We start from the raw sequence: 18676 nt of genomic DNA, 5'->3' as shown, positions 1-18676 counted from the left end.
TTGGTGAACCTTTATTTTATTCATTTATTTATATGTGCTGAGAATCAAACCTGGTGTCTCACACATGCTAGGCAAGTGCTCTACCACTGAGCTACATCCCCAGTCCCTGACCTACTTTTGAACCTATAGAAAGGGCAATTTCATATGGTTTAATCTAATGCTAAATGCCAGACCAGACACCTTTTTTATGTTATCATAGGGACTCTATGGGGGTAAGGATTATCTCCATTTTACAGATAATGAAACTGAATTAAATATCTAAAATCATTGTCTTACTTTGGTTTACCCTAGAAGCTTATCTGGAGTTAAGGACTCTATGCAAGTAGTGTATTTGGAAGACAATCCAAGGAAGCACTGAGAAGAGAATGGCCACGTGAGATAGGGAAGGGAAGCAACTGGTTATGAGGACTCTGTGGAAAACTGGAGCTTAATCATCCTAGGGAACTCTGGGAAACAGTAAGGAAAGATGCTGCAGGGTTATTCAGCTTGGGGGGACATGTGAGCTGGGTTGTTTATATACACACTGTCTTTAAAAATAGGTCCAAGCTGCTAAGTATTGTGGTAATGTTAATTTTCTAGTGTTTCCACATTAGGCTGGAAGTAGGGCTGATGTGCACTGAAGTAGAAGTGGGGGGATATTGAGAAGGCCCAGCCACAGTCCCAAAGCTAGTACTAACAAAGGAAGGGGTTGCACTTGTGACATTCTGACATTTTAACCCATGTCCTTTTCATGAAATATAAGATGCTATCAAACTGAAAAAGAACAGGAGGGGCTCCAGAACAATCAGGAATTAACACTAGATTATGTCTGAACAGATCTAATACCACTAACCAGAGGAAATACCATCCATGCTTCCTAGTGTGTAATAATAGTAATTACATTTACATAGCCCTCTAGAGTTTACAAAATCCATTATATCCATCACCTCACTTGGCCTTCATCATGCCCCTAAGATAGACTTTAGTTCATTTCCAAGATTATTATATCCATGTGTTTACTTCACAACTATGGAGTCAGTGTTCCAGGCATTATTCTAAGTAATGGAGACAGAGAGATGGGCCAGACAGACACACAATTTAGCATGGCAGAACTCATATTCCAATGGGGGCATCAGAATAAAGAAACAAAGACACATATAATGTAATGATATATCATGATTGGTTTGTGAAAAAATTAAAATGGTGATGAATGGTGTGTGTGTGTGTGTGTGTATGTATGTATGCATGCATGCACATGCACATGCTCTTGTGTGTAATTGGGGATGGCATCAAGGAAGATGATTCATTTAAGCAGGGAAGTGAAGGAAGTGAAGACAAAAGTTTTGTAGGTTCTAGAGGAAGGACTTTCTAGGCAGAATTAAGAGCAAGAAGAGAAATGGGAACATGGTGAGATATGAGTCTGGAGAGGTCAGCGAGGAATATCCCACATTGTCCATAATCAGCACTTGGGTTTGGTTCTGAAAATAATGAGGAATTATTGGGGGGTTTACAGAAGAGAAGTACCATGGTTTCATGGACTCACTGTTGTTTATTTCTGTGTATATGGCCAGCAAAACTCAGAACCAGGCCTAAAATGAAAGACTTCTGACTCCTGATGCAGTACTTCTATCAGATTCACAGTCATCTTGAATTTCCTTGGCATCCTATTTTTCCTCCCCCTTACATGGTTGGTTTTGGTCTCTTGATCAAATCTTAAAACAGCTCTCAAGTGTTCCCCCTGTGCATTTAGCTCCTTTGATGTTTGACTGATTAGTCTAACGTTCTCCCATTTCTATGAACAGATCTCTTAAAGCTATTCAGCAAAACTCATCACCCACAAACTTGCCTAACTACAGTTTAAGCTTGACCATAACTCCAGTGAGGACATAGGGAGTTAAAAAGTAACCATTCTAATCAGAAAACTTAACTTTACAGATATCCAGGCATCTTCATAATATCAAGAATTTTTTTAAATTAATCAAGTTTCTTCTAGACTATGGAAATTAAAAAAAAATTATCAGACCTGTGATTAACTGTATTGTCTTTCTCATTCAGACCAATGTGGAATCATTGCAAAAGTTGTAGTGAGATATTGCAATTGTATTTTTCTTCACCATTACTGTTTTTTGTTTCCAAAATCTCAGGTTTATTTCTTTCAAATCCAAAGCTGTTTTGTTATTCCAGCCAAGGCTGCAAAGACAAACTCAGCATGTTTGAGGGAATTACAAATTGGGACTGTCTTAGATGCTTTTCAGTGTCAACACCCACAATAAGCATGTTTAACCCCACCCCCTGAAAAGTAAGGAGCAAACCAGAAGTGCTCCACTTTTCCCAGACCTGTACTGGAATTGCAGTATTGACAGAGGTAATGATTTGTCACTCATGACACACGTGCAAAGGAAGAGTGTGGCTAGAGAGTCACTTGTTTGGCTTTGTCCACAGCTTAAATTTGGTGTCCTCTGAAAATGTAATGTTTCAAAGGCAGAATGATTATTTCTGTTCACTTATTAAGGGATGACTAACTTGCTTTTGGCTGCACTACAAATGAATCACGGTAACAATCCCCAACTTGCAACTTCTGGTGTTCTGATGTAATGCATTTCTATTAAAAGAAGAGGAAAGAGAGTGGGTGAGAGTGAGATCATGCAAAGACAGAACATAACACCAAGGGAGCTAGCGTAATTTATGAACTGCAGAGACCAGATCCATCCACTTCAAGGTGTTTTCTTGTGTCCTAGGTGAGGATACCTTGCCAGTTGGTACCTACCTGTATATAGTTGCAGAATCTAGAGCTATATCAAGATCTGAAAAGATTCAGTGAAGAAACTATTGATTTAGAGGTGAAACACAGATATTCCTTGAAAGCATTTTGAAGCAATTTTGGTTTGGTATCGATTGGAAGGTAATATTTGGGGATAAATGATGTAGGCTTAGGAAGGCAAACCAACAATCTTCCTTTTTGTATTTTTTGAAATGCATGCAGCTTATTTGGAAGGAATAGAAGAAGAGGGATAAGAAAATGAGACAAGGAAAAGAAGGCAGGTGATGAATGCGATGTCATCAGGCTAACTCCCATTGGAGATGACTAGAGCTCCATCATGCTGGAGACCAATGGAACCCATACCTCCTCCAAGTCGTCCCCCAAAGTTGAGATTGCTGGGGTGCTTGAGACTGCTCCAGAGCATGCTAATTGCCCCCAGATGGGCAGAGTGGCCTTCCTGTCTCCCTTCTTCCCTTTTTAACAAGAAACAAATAAAAGAAAGCAGAAATATATTGTATAAGATCCTCTAACCTCACAGGTATTTTTCCTATGTTAATCGCCACTCAGGAGCAGACACTTCCTTCCTCCCCGATCCCTTCTGTACTCTCCTATACAAGGTGTCCCTGCTGTCTTCTGAGGAAGATCTGAGTGTGCCAAGGAGAGGCAGAGAGGAAATTAGACTCTGGCCTGTCGTGACCAGCAGCCCATACTGGCTTTGTCCCAGGCTCTGCCAGAAGGGGATTAGAAGAGCCAGTGCCTCCCCAGAATGGGAAATCACTCAGGGAAGGGAATCTTTTTCTTTTTTAAAAAGTAAATCTTTTTTCTTTCTGGGTTTTATCTACTATCAGATCTGTCATTGCCCTAGAAAGAACTTCAGTATGTCAGAAAAGCATACCTCAAGCAGCTGTAATGAGTATCAAATTGATATTTATGAAGTTAACTTTCTCTCACCCAGTAACTGATTGTATAGTTTGTGAATGTCATTCATCTTAGAATTATGTAGTGTTAGAACTAGGAGGGTTTTTCCTTAAAGATGACATAGACCAACCACACCTTTTTTTTTTCACTGATAAATCTGAGACTTGAAGTCTCAGTCCTGAAAAAGTAGAAGTCCTAAGGTCTAAGGTCTTCAACACACCCAGGGTAAAGACAGAAACCATATTGGAAGCCAAAACTTCTTATGACTGGATTCCACTGTGTCCCTTGGCCTTTTTTTCTTAGCAAGTCTGTCTAAAAAGTTTTATTTGGAAACTCTAGAGATTGGAAGGGAATGGGTTTTGAGTTTACTGACTTTTCTTATTTTCCTTCCCATCTCTGGAGTTGCCAATAAAACTACTATGTAATACTGCTGTCTAAAGATGAGGCTTGGCTGTTTGTATTATCTCTAGCTGTTATTAGACCTCAGATTAGCAGTATGGTTGCCTTACATACCAGATATTTTCACTACCAGTCATTTGAACCAGGTGGACTGATAATTCTTCATTATTCTTTAATTTCTCTTCATCCTCACTGCTGATTCTGTGTTGGTCTGGGGCTAACTTTTCTTTCGTGAAGTAAGGCTTAATTTAGAATTGTGTATCTATAATTTTGTTGATTATTTTGGCTTCCAATGTGGTTTCTGCTCTTTACTTTGGGTGTGTTGGAGACCCTCTGTGGATTATCTGAAGAATAGCTTCCCTTTACTTACTGGGTCATCTTAGGTGACTTATTGAAATTCTTTAAGCCACCATTGTTCCAACTGCAAAATAGAGATTACAATTTAACCATTGCCATAGTGTCTTTGAATTGAAAAAGTTTTTTATAACATTATTGTATTTTCTATACCTTCATTTTATTTATTTTTATGTGGTGCTGAGGATTGAACCCAGTGCCTCACACATGTTAGGCAAGTGCTCTACCACTGAGCCCCAACTGCAGCCCCAGTATTGAATAAGTTTTTAAAACTACATAGAAAATACTTAGTAGACTAGTTGGTATTACAATCATCATTCTTGAAGAATGAGAGAACAAAGAAGCTAACAATAAATGGTATGTTTAGAAACTTAGAATGGAATGCAAATTTAACCTGCAGTTCTGGCTTCTTTAGCAGTAAATATAAAAATAATAAAAATATAATGATCAGCAAAAATAAAAAAAAAATATCATAATAAGAATTGACAGTGATTGGACTTTACTGATACAAAGTGCTTAGTGTTGTTTATTATTAGAATCTTCCCATTCTTTTGGACCATTGTATCTCATGATTTTTAGTGCACAAGTGCAAGCACACTAAATTCAGGGAACTTATCCTATTATTAACAACATAGATTTTATGAGTACTTATTGAATGTGTATTGAGTGAATACTAGAATCTAAACAGACAAACAGATTATACACTGATTCACATGACAGATTCAAACCCTATTAATGGTCAGGACTATTTCCTTTGCGTCATTTTCCCTTTTTATTCTGAAAGTCTCTTACTCAATTTAATAATAAGCTTGTGTGAATTGTGGTTGTACATTTTGTGGATTATCTAAAGCATAGCTTTGATCTCTGACTTGCTTTTTCCCCTATGAATATATCTGGTATATATTCACAGTTTAGAATGTCTACTAATGTTTCTGCTGTCCTGATCAGGGCTCCTTTAGGAAAGTAAATCAGGGCATTCTAAAACCATGTACAGGCAAATGTTTAGGTAGTAAATGCAGCATGTATGACTACAACTATATAGAGATGCAAGAGTGAATTGTATGCTTGATATGTATTCATGAGAACCAAATATCAGAACTGAGTTGTTTGAGAAATCATAGAAAGGAGTCTCAACTCTCACTTCCCATTCTTATCTTCTCCTCACCTTTTATCCCACTGAAGAATACCACAGACTCCCCTTGCCCAATGAGAAGCTTCAGCCAATACCCCCTATCTGTCTGCTTTGTCACTCTGCATCACCCTGCCACACAGAAGCAAGAATGACACACATCCTACCCACCACTGCATTGGAAATTCAAGGCAGCTGCATCTCACAGCAGCTCTGATGCTGAGAGTTAAGAAACCTTCCCTCTTAAATTTCAGTAAGGTTCTCATTTTCCAAGACTCCCTTCTATTGTATGATGGTACAGAGGTGAACATGATGTGCACTTCAGAGTATGGCCCCAAGGGTCATAGCAGTAGATCTGCAGAGTTGGCAGATCACCGAATAGTTTATAACTCCCCACTCAGCAGGGCATGGTCACCTTAGAGAATGGATGGAAAATATCCCCTTGCTATAATTGGGTTCAGCCCTGTGGCTTTACACCATCTTATTTGGCAATCTTTTTACTCTTGACATATTTAGTAATCACTCTAAGGGAGATTTATTACACTGCTCATGGGAACAAACAATGCACTAAATATTACACATATGCATGCTTTCAATACCACTCCTTTTCTAGTCTACTATGAATCTTTCCCCAAAGTCTTTCTTTTAATGCTAATCAAAACTCCCTCATATTTAAATTTAAATTCTTCTTCATTCTTCCTTCTTCCAAAATAACCATGTACATCTTGAAAATTTTTGTAATTAGCCTTTTTTTTCCAGTACTGTGGATCAAATCCAGGGTCTTGTTCTCTACCCTATGTATGTACATATCTATCTATCTATCCATCCATCTAGATAGATAGATAGATATGTACATACATACACACATACATATCCATCCTCAATCCCAGAAACTTTTCAATCAAAATTTGTTGGGACATGCTTGAAGAAGAATAGATGAAAACACATTTTTTTTTCAGTCCCAAACCACCGAAAGACATATTGCTGACCATTAATCCCAAACACAAAACCAGAAATTTACCATATAATTAGGGTTGTGAAAATAGCTTCTTAGGTATCTCTGGGAAGTGGGGGGGGGTAGACAGAGATAGACATATCAAAATATTTCAGCTAAATATAATTCAATAAAGTATTTTCTAAACCTCAAATTTGGCACTCTTACAGAGATATGGGGGAAGGGGACAGTGAGAATTTGGATTAACAGCTCATTGCCTGTGCTAACTAAAGGACTTCGACAGCTGGTGCCCCTCAGACATTTTCAAAAAAGCATAATATCCCACTCACCCAGACATATGCACAGCAAAATATCTTAACAAATTAGTCAATCTAAAACATATTTGAGAGAAAATATATCCAAGTCATGGAGACACTAAGGGGAAAGTCTACTCAGTGCTAGGCACAGTCCTAGATGTACTCATTTACTTAACACTCAACTACATATCTGCCACTGACCTAATTTTGCAGACTGGCCCACATTTTACACAGAAAAGGCAAAGCTACCATAAGAATGACTAGCTGGCTGGTCAAAACAGCTAAACTGGGGACCCAAGTAGATAGCTACAGCTGAAACAGTCACATGATGACATTTTAAAAGACAGCAATTAACCCTACCACCTCTATCTTCAGGGTTTTCTCAAGCCCCAATTTTCTCAACTGTAAAATTAATTGTTGAGAGAATTTAAGGTATATAGCCCTAACACATGGTAGTTCATTTAAGTCACTTACTCCCCCTCCACCACCACACACATATTTTCTCATCTTTCAGTTAGATTACACATATTCCTACATATCTGAACTTTTAGGGGCAATACATAAAAAGCACAAATGCAGGAATTAATGGTGGCAAGAACCCTTATTCAGCTGCTGGCATTGCTAACCTAGAAGTGTGTGCTAAGGGGCTAGAAAAGCCCAGATTCTGGAGCCAGACTGCCTGATTTAGCCTAGCCCTGCCTCTTATTACATGTGTGACCTTAGCAAGTGACTTGGCTTCTCTTTGTCTCAATCTCCTCATCTGAAACATGAGGCTAGTATTCACACTACATTATAGTTATCTATAAGAATCAAGTAAGCTAATCTGCATAAAGACCTAGCACTGCAGTAGGGGCTATTCAATTAATGTTTGTATTTGCATATATATTTTGATGGTAGACATATACATTATCTGGGCATAGTAAATTTGACAGGAGGCAATGGGTAGAGTAAATCCCACTGGGCTCTTTTAGTATGATTCCCATGATCCCAGCCAGCCTCTTTCAATTTTGTATCCTTTCCCATATATGCAGACAAGGAGTACCAAAGAATACAAGGGCTCTCAAGGTGAAATTCTTTTCTATTATGGTATAGAGTGATTAGATGAGGAGATTATTTAGTTTCTCAGCAGTGGCCTGGACTGCAGAGGAACTCTGCATTCAGAATTGTACCTTATTTTCTTTTTAAATCATGTTTTCCAGAGGAAGACAGAACAGGGGACCTATAATATTGTCAAACATTATAGACCAACTGGGTCACAAATAATAACATGTGGAAATAATGCTGGTGCTTTGATGCAACACTTGTTGAACTTTAGCTGCATCAGAACCCCTGGAGGCCTTGTGAAAACCCAAATCCTAGGATCTACCCTAAGAGATTCTGATTTACTAGGTCTGGAATAGGGCCTGAGAATCTTCATTTCTGATAAGCTCTAAGGTTATGTTGATGCTGCTGGTCCAGGGGCCACATTGTGAAAACCACTGGTCAAACATGTGTTTTGCATTTCTCATTTCAGATCTAAGGTTTCAAATTTTCATTTGAACATTTTGGCTTACAGATGGAATACATGATCCCCTCCTTCAAAAACACAAGGGAAATATTTGAACTCAGAGTAATGTTACTTCTTAATGTCTAATTTTATGTAATAAATACTGATTATTATTTTTTTCCCCATAGTTGCATGCTGCTGTGACCAAGATCCAGGTTCCAAGGCCTGGTTTTAATTACACGTTTGCCCACATATGTATCCTGAATAACGATAAGACTTGCATCGTGGATGACATAGTACACGTCCTGGAAGAGTTAAAGAATGCTCGGGCTACAAATCGGACCAATTTTGCTATCACATACCCGATCACCCACTTAAAGGACGGTAGGGCCGTATACAATGGACACCAGCTTGGGGGTGTCACTGTGCACAGCAAGGATCGGGTGAAATCTGCAGAGGCTATTCAGCTCACCTACTACCTGCAGTCAATCAACAGTCTCAATGACATGGTGGCTGAGAGGTGGGAGTCCAGCTTCTGTGACACTGTCAAACTGTTCCAGAAATACAACAGTAAAGTCAAAATGTACCCTTACACATCCTCGTCACTGAGGGAAGATTTCCAGAAGACCAGCCGTGTGTCAGAACGTTACCTGGTCACCAGCCTGATCCTGGTAGTCACCATGGCCATCCTCTGCTGCTCTATGCAGGACTGCGTCCGCAGCAAACCCTGGCTAGGCCTGCTTGGGTTGGTAACCATAAGCCTAGCCACTCTCACTGCAGCTGGGATCATCAATCTTACTGGTGGGAAATACAATTCCACCTTCCTGGGAGTCCCTTTCGTCATGCTAGGTAATTACTGCCCTTCATTTTTCTTTTTTCTCCTGTTGATGGTGTTAACTGGGTCCCTACAAGGTCAAGAATAGCCATATAACAATTTTGTTTCATTTATTGCATCTTCATTGTGCTCAGAAGTCCTAGGATCCATTCTAAAAGGTACTGGTCATCAGCAAGAAGCAACCCAATCTTATACATGTGCCAGAAACAGAAAGACTTGGGTTCTAGCCCTGATCTTCCATTAAATAGCTATGTGTATTTAGCAGACATTAATCTTCTCTGGGCCCCAGTGTTTTAAGTTGGGTTTCCTCAGAAGCAGACCCTGAGACAAGGATTCAGATACAAGGCATTTATTTGGGAAGAAAGCCCAGGAAGCACCAGTATGGCAGTGACAAAGTGAGACAGGAAGGCAGACAGCTCAGATTGATGATCAGGTTACTGTTCTAGGCATCTGTGGCTCAGTCCTGCTGGAGACCTTTGGGAGAAATGGAAGAATACACCTCAAGATAGGTCCTCCCCTGAGGGATGAGGAAGCTGTAATATATTTTTTAAAAGAGAGAGAGAGAGAATTTTTTTTAATATTTATTTTTTAGTTTTTGGCGGACACACATCTTTGTTTGAATGTGGTGTTGAGGACTGAATCTGGGCCGCATGCATGCCAGGCGAGCCTGCTACCACTGGAGCCACATCCCCAGCCCAGGAAGCTGTAATATTTATCCAGAAACCCTGTGTGTGATTGATTCATTGAGGGATTCTACTCAGGGTAGTTAAGTCCTCAGCACTTCCCCCAGAAAAAGTAAGCACACTCCTGCAGCCAAAGAAAGCCCTCAGGTAACTCTGTAGCAAGAAGCTTTCATTAAGTGCAAGAATGGTGAATGGGAGGACACATGGGTTAGGCACTGATAATGTATTCAACCCACAGTTTCCCCACCTTATGGATAGGGTGGATGTGAGCAGCAAATAGAGGACAGCAACATGTGACATCAATAGGAAGTTTTCTTCTCCCTGCTTTTACTACAAACTCAAAGAGAATATTTTAAGAGTGATGGTGATGGTGTGTTTTCAGTATGTTCACTCTAGGGGACCTCAGGAATTCCCTGAAAGAGATAATGGTCAAAACAAAGTCACTGTGGTCATAACATCAGTTGCTTTGTCCATTCAGTAAAAGAGATGAAACGTCCACCCAGCCTGATAGCAGAGCTCCTTACAGGCCAAGGATTCAAGCAGTTAGCATTCTCCCTTTTTTGTGTCAACTTCTCATCAATTCCTTTAGCAAAATTAAAATGTCATTTGGAATTAGATACTAACATTACGAATGAAGTGGCATTTTTTGTTGACTAGGAAATAACCATGATGGAGTTCATTAGTATGCCTTCTGTGCTATTTTGGAGTAGTAGAAAAACAAAGAATTTTCTCAGGAAATCTCAACTGCTTTATGGTTAAGTGATAAGCAGGGCTGGTGGAGCTGTAAGGCCACAAAATTACATTCTGCCCTCTATGCTCTGTGGCCTGAGGGAATTAAGACCTCGTCAATAAACCATATACAAGTAGCTTTTGTGGAAAGTGGGGCACTGTGTGAAGACTAAGCAGTCTGAGAATTTGCTAGAGCAGTTTACTTGTCACTGCCAAAAACAACAGAGAACAGGATTGCAGTACTTCTTCCTGAGTTCAGTCTGTTAAGAGGGCAGTATAACTTGCTTCTTTAAAATAATCCCAAGACTATGTGGGTCGATTCTGGAATACAAGGAGGTGCCTTGAAGAGTGAGTAGGACTGAGTATTAGTAGCTTCCACAGAGACTTGAGTCAAGGTTTAAATTAAGATGTTTTGCTCATGATTAGTCACATGCTTAAGTGGTTGGGGGGTGGGTGGAAGGATTTTAGCTTTTCATTTTAAAAATAGTGTTTTTGTTGTTGCTTTTGCAGGAGGAAGATAAACAGGAATAAGAAAAGGGTGGGGGACTGAAAGGAGATAGTAGGGATCTTAAGGTGAGGGGAAAAGAATGTCAGAGCTAGAAAAAGGACTATTGCTGCTGGCTTTATGACACTCTAGGTTGTTACCAGTGAGCTTAAAGCACATTACAATATTTAAAGCTTCTTAAAAATTAATTATACAAAGTAAAATAAAACTATGATTAAAGTTTCTTAGAATTAATTTTAAATAAAATAGCTGTATTCCAAATTCTTAAAATGAATTTTGTTATATAAAATAAATTGCAGTATTTAATCCTTCTTAAAACTTATCTTTGTACTTTTTGAAGTAGTTTGAAATATTTTAAGTAAAAACCAACACAAAAAAATAATATGAGGGGCTGGGGTTGTGGCTCTGTGGTGAAGCACTTGCCTAGCATGTGTGAGGCATTGGGTTCAATTCTCAGCACCACATATAAAGAAAAAAAGTAAAGATCCATTGACAACTAAAAAAAACTAAAATTTTTTTAAAAAAGAATATGCAACATGTGAGACATCAGTGGGATTGCTGGGGCTGCAAGGCCACAGATTTTTTTTCCTATTCCTGTTATGAACTCAGGGGAAGGTTATAATGTGGTGGTGATGGTGTATTCACTCTGCGGGGCTATAGGAGTATCCCTGAAACAGAAAATGGTCAAAACAAAGACACAGTGATCATAGCATCAGTTGCTCTCTCTGGTAGTACTGGATCTGGAAAGGAGATAAGAGATGGTGGAATAGAATGATGCTATAAGCACAGAAGTGTCTTTTAAAAACAAGTCCAGAAATAGTACATAGCTCCACAATTCAACAGAGACCAAGTATCATTGAACTTTACATCAGAGTTCAATTCAGAAGAATCAGGTATTTTTAGTGAAAGAGAACAAGCACTGCAGGTGCCTAATATTCCCTTGTTTGCAATTTGTGAGGAATGTTACATGCATTGATTGTGATGGCAGTTTTCCCTGCTGACAATCAGTGTGCAACCTTTCTGTACATTTTCAGCCCAAAGAGTTCTCAAATTACTCAGTCACAACATAAAAGGAAGCTATGCATTTTAGTAGCTAAGGCCCATTTGCAATAAATACTTTGTGTGATATAATGAGTGCTTAATATGTTCATAAAGCTAACAGTGCCTGTATTTAGGACGGTTGCCTTTCTGGATTTCTCAGATAAACTCTTCATTCTTAGAGTATGAGTGTAAAATGAAGTATAAGTGAGAGCAGATTCATAAATGTTGTATTCAAGGCCAATGTTTAGTTGTGCTTTTTTTTGATGATGATCTGTCCTAAAATACCAATGAATAATTCAAATGACCAAGAATTAATGCAGTGGTAAGGGTTTTATACAAGTCAATTAACTGTCCCATTTTTAAATTTGCCTGCCCATAACATCATAAGTGCTATGCTTAATCTAAGCAGATTTAAGCAAAATTTCTTGATTTTTAGTACTTTTTATAAATAAAATATCAAATCAAATTTATTATAATCTCATTTAGGGGGAAAACTATCTTAGAAAAAGTCTCAAATGCAGATATTTTCCTGGCTGTCAATAGGTCTATAATAGATAAACATTATAGACTTAAAATTCAACAAACATTCTCAGTGTGATGCCGGTCACATAAGGCCAGATCCAGCCACATGCCAAAATGGCAGTAGATTTAGAATGGAAAATTTTAAGACCACGTGTGTTATGCAGTATTAAGCTGACAAAATTCCAGAAGAAGAAAGAATTTGGATAAACTCTGAGAGTTCACCATAATGGGATATGATTGTGTGTTTCTAGCCAAGATGATACGTGACATCTCTGGCAATAAGAATATATCCTACACAGATGAATCATTTTGGCAATGATGTAAGCATAGATACATCATGATTTAGAATGTTTTTAATCAGTGTCATGCATATTAGACAATCCCACTTCTGCCAAAACCTCTGTCCAGATGAGTCACATCAGTTTATTTAGAGCTGAAATCCTAAAAGGTCTATAGTATTATAAATGCTCATTGATAGTTACTGTAATTTGGAGAAGAGTTTATTTGCTCTATATTCAATAACATGCATAAAATAACATTCCTTTTTTCCAAACTACATTGATATCAGGTAGTGAGGTATTTAGCATTTGTAAATATATCACACATCATTTTAATTCATTATCAAATTTCCTTTAAATGATGAGAATTCACACCATTGTTCTCCAGTTAAGTATGATTTGAGAAATTGGCATAAGTTTTGTATGTGCAAGCTCTCCTTATAGGCGTACTATTTCCATAGCTTTGCTGATCAGACACAAATCAGGAAAGGAATGGAATGTTAGAGAATATAGAAGAAACAGAAGGAAGATTTTTCTTCCTTGTGCATATGGAAAGTTTGTTGCTTCATGTACATTCTGTGCTGCTAAAAGGAGAGAACTGAAGTCATGGTGAAAGATAGTTTAGGTATTAGTTCCTAAGTGGTAATCTATTTATAAAGGTCACTTTGCCTTTGAGATACAAGACCCTGGAGATCAGATAAAATAAAAAATACTCCTCAAGCCCCATTTCAAATATTTAGAAATTTCGAAGAACACAAATATCCAGGGGTGCCTTCTTCCTTCTTAATTATCTAACCAGTCCATACAGATTCAGGATGTGAAAGGAAGAAAATGTGGATTAAGTGCTAGGAGAAGAATAATAGCAGGGAAATTTGACTTCTTCCAGCTATTATACCAAGATTATCTGTATTTTTAGCAGAAATCAAGTTAGTTTCAGTTCTTTAAAGCTTTGTTCTCATATTATGCCACTTGAAATATGATGCAGCATATGGAAGACATAAAAGTGGTTTGAGACTGGGTGTGATGGTGCATGCCTGTAATCCAGTGATTCAGGAAGCTAAGGCAAGGCAGGATCACAAGTTCGAGGCTGCCCTCAGCAATTTAGTGAGGCCTGGCCTCAAAATAAAACACAAAAAAGGATTGGAGAAATAGCTCAGTGGCAAAGCAACCTGGGTTCAATCCCAAATACCAAAAAGGGGGAGGGGTAAAAGTTCTTGTATAAGAATTTAGGTCCACCTGAAAAACTGTATCTCTCAATTATTTTTACTCTAAACATAAGCAAATTTGAAAGTTTTTTGTATTCTTATATATTCCTACAATCAAGAAAAAGATTAGCAGAAGGGGGGGCAGATAATAATGAAGTTTGAACCATATGAAATTAACAGTATCCAACCGTTTTTGACCTAGAAAATTGGTACCAATAGGCAGACATTTTTGAACTGCAAAGATGATAATTTCATATGGTTCAACCTAATATATTATCATAAAAATCATTTTTGCAACAATGTTACTATCCTGCATGACAGAAAAGTCCTCAACTAGAGTGCCATGGAAATACATCAATATAAATCAGTAGTGTCTAGGGAAAAAAAAACATTTATAAGGGTTTTGTTGTTCACTTTTTTGGTGTACATGTGGTTTAAAATAAGAGTAAATCCATACAATAATTTCAAGGTTTGTTTCCTATCTTTTTTAATAATGATCCATGGTTCTGTGGGGTTAATTTACATGGAGATTGTATGATCTAGTTTTGTGATTAGTTCTCACCCATTTATTCTTGGGCTCTACCAATCATATTATGGTGAGGGAATGGTGGAGAGAAATGGATTTGGGTAAATAGAACAAAAGAGGTTTATTGCTTCATTCCTAAACATAAACTAAGATGAAACCAGGATTGGAACACAGATCCAAGAAGGCAGAACTCAATTACGTACAAGAATGCCAAGGTATTTCGTCTTTGACCCAGGTCTCCTAGGTATTCTCTGGGTGGTCTGTGTACTTGGTCTTGCCCAGGGAATGGGGAAGTGGAAAATCTGATGAAGACTATGCAGCAGAAAGCAATATCAGGGCACTAAGCTGATAAAAATAGACCATGAGGCAAAATACCAAAATACTGTCTACATTTGGACCAGAATCTCAGAAATTCACAGTTGGTCAGTCTTCATCAGATGTGTCTACAGGAGCTAACAACCCAAGAAAATTCAGTCATTATCAAGGAAACCCTGAATTTCACCTAGTTATTACTCACCAAGAAACAAAATGTAGACAGATGGAATCAAAGAGAGGGATTCTAGTCCCTTCTCTGCATTGATTTGTGTAGCAGCATTAACATGCTCTGCCTCACCAGTAAAATAAATTTCACACCAGCCTCCTATTCATCTTGTGTATGTATGTGCATGTGTGTGTAATCTGTGCATAATATATATTGTATTTCATATTAGCTATATTAGATGTCCTATGTAATATGATATGTAATTATCTCACATTATGCACTTATATTTTACAATGAGTTTATAATATATATTATGCAGTACATAGTTTGAATGTTCAAATATAAATACTGTATATTTTTCTGTATATAGTATATGGTATACATTCAAGCATTTTATATGTAAATATATAGATTATGCTTGAATAACACATGTCATATATTCATACATTTATATATTTTATTTCTCCTATATGAAAAATCATTACACAATGGCCACAGCATATATTATGGTCCATGTTTATACACACTAGTTTTATATAGTACATATACATACAGTATCTAAATACTTCATCTTTAAACAAGGAAGAGCTATTAGCAAATTTGTTTTTTGGACTTTTATTTGCAGCAATATAGTGAAGGAAAATCATGTTTCAGATTCAAACCCAATGCCATGAGGAGAATTATCAAAATGTGTCAAGTCTCAAGTAGAAAGAATAAGATGCATATATTTCCTCTGATGTGAGCATCTGTCTTTACTTAAGCAGAGTACACCTTTACTCTTACTCTTAACTGTGAGACAAAACAGGCTACGATAAACCAAACAATTCAGCTTATAAAGTAAATGTTTATAACTGGCAAAGTGTAAATGTAACCCAATTAATGAACTTCTCACTGAAAACAGATGTTACTCAATCTAGACATATATACACTTTAAATTTCTTCTTGAAAAAACAAAATCATTAATTTATGTAGATGTCATTGAAAGAAAAGAATTTTATAAACATGAACTAGTGAAGCTTGTCTCAGAATAAAATATGTTTTAAGCAGAGTTTGCTCCTGCATGATATTCTGTGGATTTTTTTTAGAAAAAAAATGTAGTCATTTCATTTCCATGTGTGAAAATTTAGTACCCCCCAGGCATGCTATAAATAGCTTCATTGTCTCATGATATTAAATGTTTTTGAACTGAAACTGAGAGATCATCCATCAGCAAGCCATCTCACTTCACATCCTCATCTTCTCAGCCATTCAAGCTGAGGAAATCCTGCGAGTAGGAAAGGAATTAAAATGTGCAGAGCACCACAAGGCATCAATCAGCCTCTGTGCTATGTCTTTGTGGACTGGGGAAGGTGGGAGAATCTGAGCCTGAAGAAAAATCATACCTGCAAAATCCAGATATACAAACTAGATCAATTTGCTTATGGATATTCATTGACAAAACAAATCACCCAAACTGCCTCTCATAGCAAAACCATTAAATAAATTTAAAACGCAATTCACTTTATGAACAACTTTCCACAATTGTGTCTGCTGGGTAAAGTTAGGTTAACTCTCGACTATTTGTTAGTGGATTCCTGCCTTAGTGGATTAATAAACAACCCTGAAGGTTTTGGCTAGACCCCAGAAGAGCGTCTGGGTGAAGAGAGAGATTTAATCTGTCAGTCTGCTGGAGAGTTTCCCTAAGTGACTGGAGGATTAGCTAGTTGAGTTTCTTCCACCAGCAATGTTAATTATCAACTGTGCTGTTTTTTCTTTTCATTAGCTCCAAAGCCTCAAAGTTCACTGCACATACAGATACAAAAAGTATCTTTGAAAAGAAGAAAAATTATAGCTTGAATTCTTTAGCATTTGATTTTACTAGATGGCAGTCCCAAAGTCTATCTCTAATAAAATTAATAAAAGCAGTTTCCTTTTTAAAATCGTATTTCTGATACAAGTTGTATCTGAACATTAGTGAAGAGCTCTACGATCCTTACCCCAGGGCCTGGCTAAAAGCCCATGATGCGTCAAAGCAATCACTCATGAATAACTAGAACTTGAATCTGTGAGTGTGTGTGTCCTAACGCATAGTGATATGCATGTGTTCCAATGTACATAACAATACAGACATTCCATGTAATAAAAATAAAAACATCCTGAATGTGCTTTTAAAAGACAAGCAAGTCTCTATCTTCAAAATTTGATAGATTACATATGTTTTGTTTAACAGTTCCCTTTGGCAACATATCAGCTTTTACTATGACTGTAAGAGGAGGAATATCCTGGGATATGATGGGTCCTGAAATCCTCACTATAATATAGTCTTTTACTTCCAATCTCTAGCTGTGACCTACCCCCTTGATAATGAGCTATGATTTCCATTACCACCATAGAGCCCCTGGTCACCAACATAAAAATCTACTTGGAACTTTGTGTTTAGGCAGCTTCCCATGCCTATCTCTGTAAACTCAGTTACTAGGAAATCCTTGTGAACAGACTTGGGACAGATGTCACAACTGATGCCTTGTGCCAATGATATAGGACCCTTAGTCAGATTTAACAGAGAATCTTATAGATCTCCTACTTCATAGAAAACTTTTTAAACTAGAGTGCAAAACAAACAGTAATACTTTTACTTTTAAAAGTACCTTTTTAAAGTGAGGGAAACAATAGTCAAACCTCAGAAAAGTATCTTCAGTCCACATGCAGTATGTTTGCCTACATCTATAATATTTGGCCTCAAAGTTCTGCCTGCTGGATTCCAGCTCCAAGGTTAAGAGTACTGTGGATAATGGAAATGCTGAAGGAGGGACCCACCATCTGAGAGAAGAAAGTAGAAAGGAACAGAAACTATCAAAAATTTTCTTCTCTGTCTTGCCTTGACTGATTTATCCATTTTCTGGGATGGATGTTAAAGTAAGGCCAAGACTGACCAGAGGAAAAACTGTGAAGAGGCTATTCTGTGAAATTCTCTCACCTGCCATTTCCTTTTTCCCCCCCAGTGCTGGGGATTGAACCTGGGGCCTTGCACATGCTAGTCAAGCATTTTACCACTGAGCTATGTACCCATCACCACCATTTTGTCTTCACTCCTTCCCCATACCCATTCTCTGTCCCATTTTTCAGACCTACAGGGAAGTTGCTTCAGTAGACCATTTCCAAGAGAAGTTTGTATTTAAAAGGATAGCTTTGAAGGCCAAAGGGAATTCAGCTATAATTCCCAGAAGAGCGGGTATTGGTGTGTGGGTGGAGGCAGTGAATAGTATGGAGGATAAGGAGGGTATTTCTCATGTCCTAGGGTTCTTGGAATGTGTCTCTCTTTGAGTGCAAGCCAAGAAACAGGGTCTTTACAGTTTAGTTTTCCTTTAGGGTAGTAGACTGAACTCTTCAGCATAAATACTCAGCTGTGAGCCAGGTTTAGTGCCAGCAAGGCACTCTAGGCTGTTAATCCCTAAGAGGTACCTGCAGCTGTTGGCACTCATGCCTCACATGACTGACTGAGCTACAGGATGGAGGTTCAGTTATGGCATCAGCAATTGTCCTAGAAATCCAAAGGGCTCTACTAAGACACTGTACATCTCCAGTTTGGGGTTTAGGGTATATATATCTACCAGA

General features: G+C 37.9%; 1 protein-coding gene across 1 annotated transcript in view; it reads left to right on the top strand.

The window, feature by feature from the left end:
• The window catches only part of Ptchd1 (patched domain containing 1), a 58343-nt gene that overhangs the window by 27899 nt on the left and 11768 nt on the right, over positions 1 to 18676 (top strand). Inside the window, exon 2 of the mRNA XM_005334809.4 lies at positions 8466 to 9126. Coding sequence (XP_005334866.1) covers positions 8466 to 9126 — 661 coding nt within the window. The remainder of the gene's footprint in view (positions 1 to 8465; positions 9127 to 18676) is intronic.

This window comes from Ictidomys tridecemlineatus, chromosome X (assembly GCF_052094955.1).
Source record: "Ictidomys tridecemlineatus isolate mIctTri1 chromosome X, mIctTri1.hap1, whole genome shotgun sequence".
Lineage (NCBI taxonomy): Eukaryota > Metazoa > Chordata > Mammalia > Rodentia > Sciuridae > Ictidomys > Ictidomys tridecemlineatus.
Note: the sequence above shows the minus strand (reverse complement) of the source record. Positions and strands in the feature narration are given on the sequence as shown.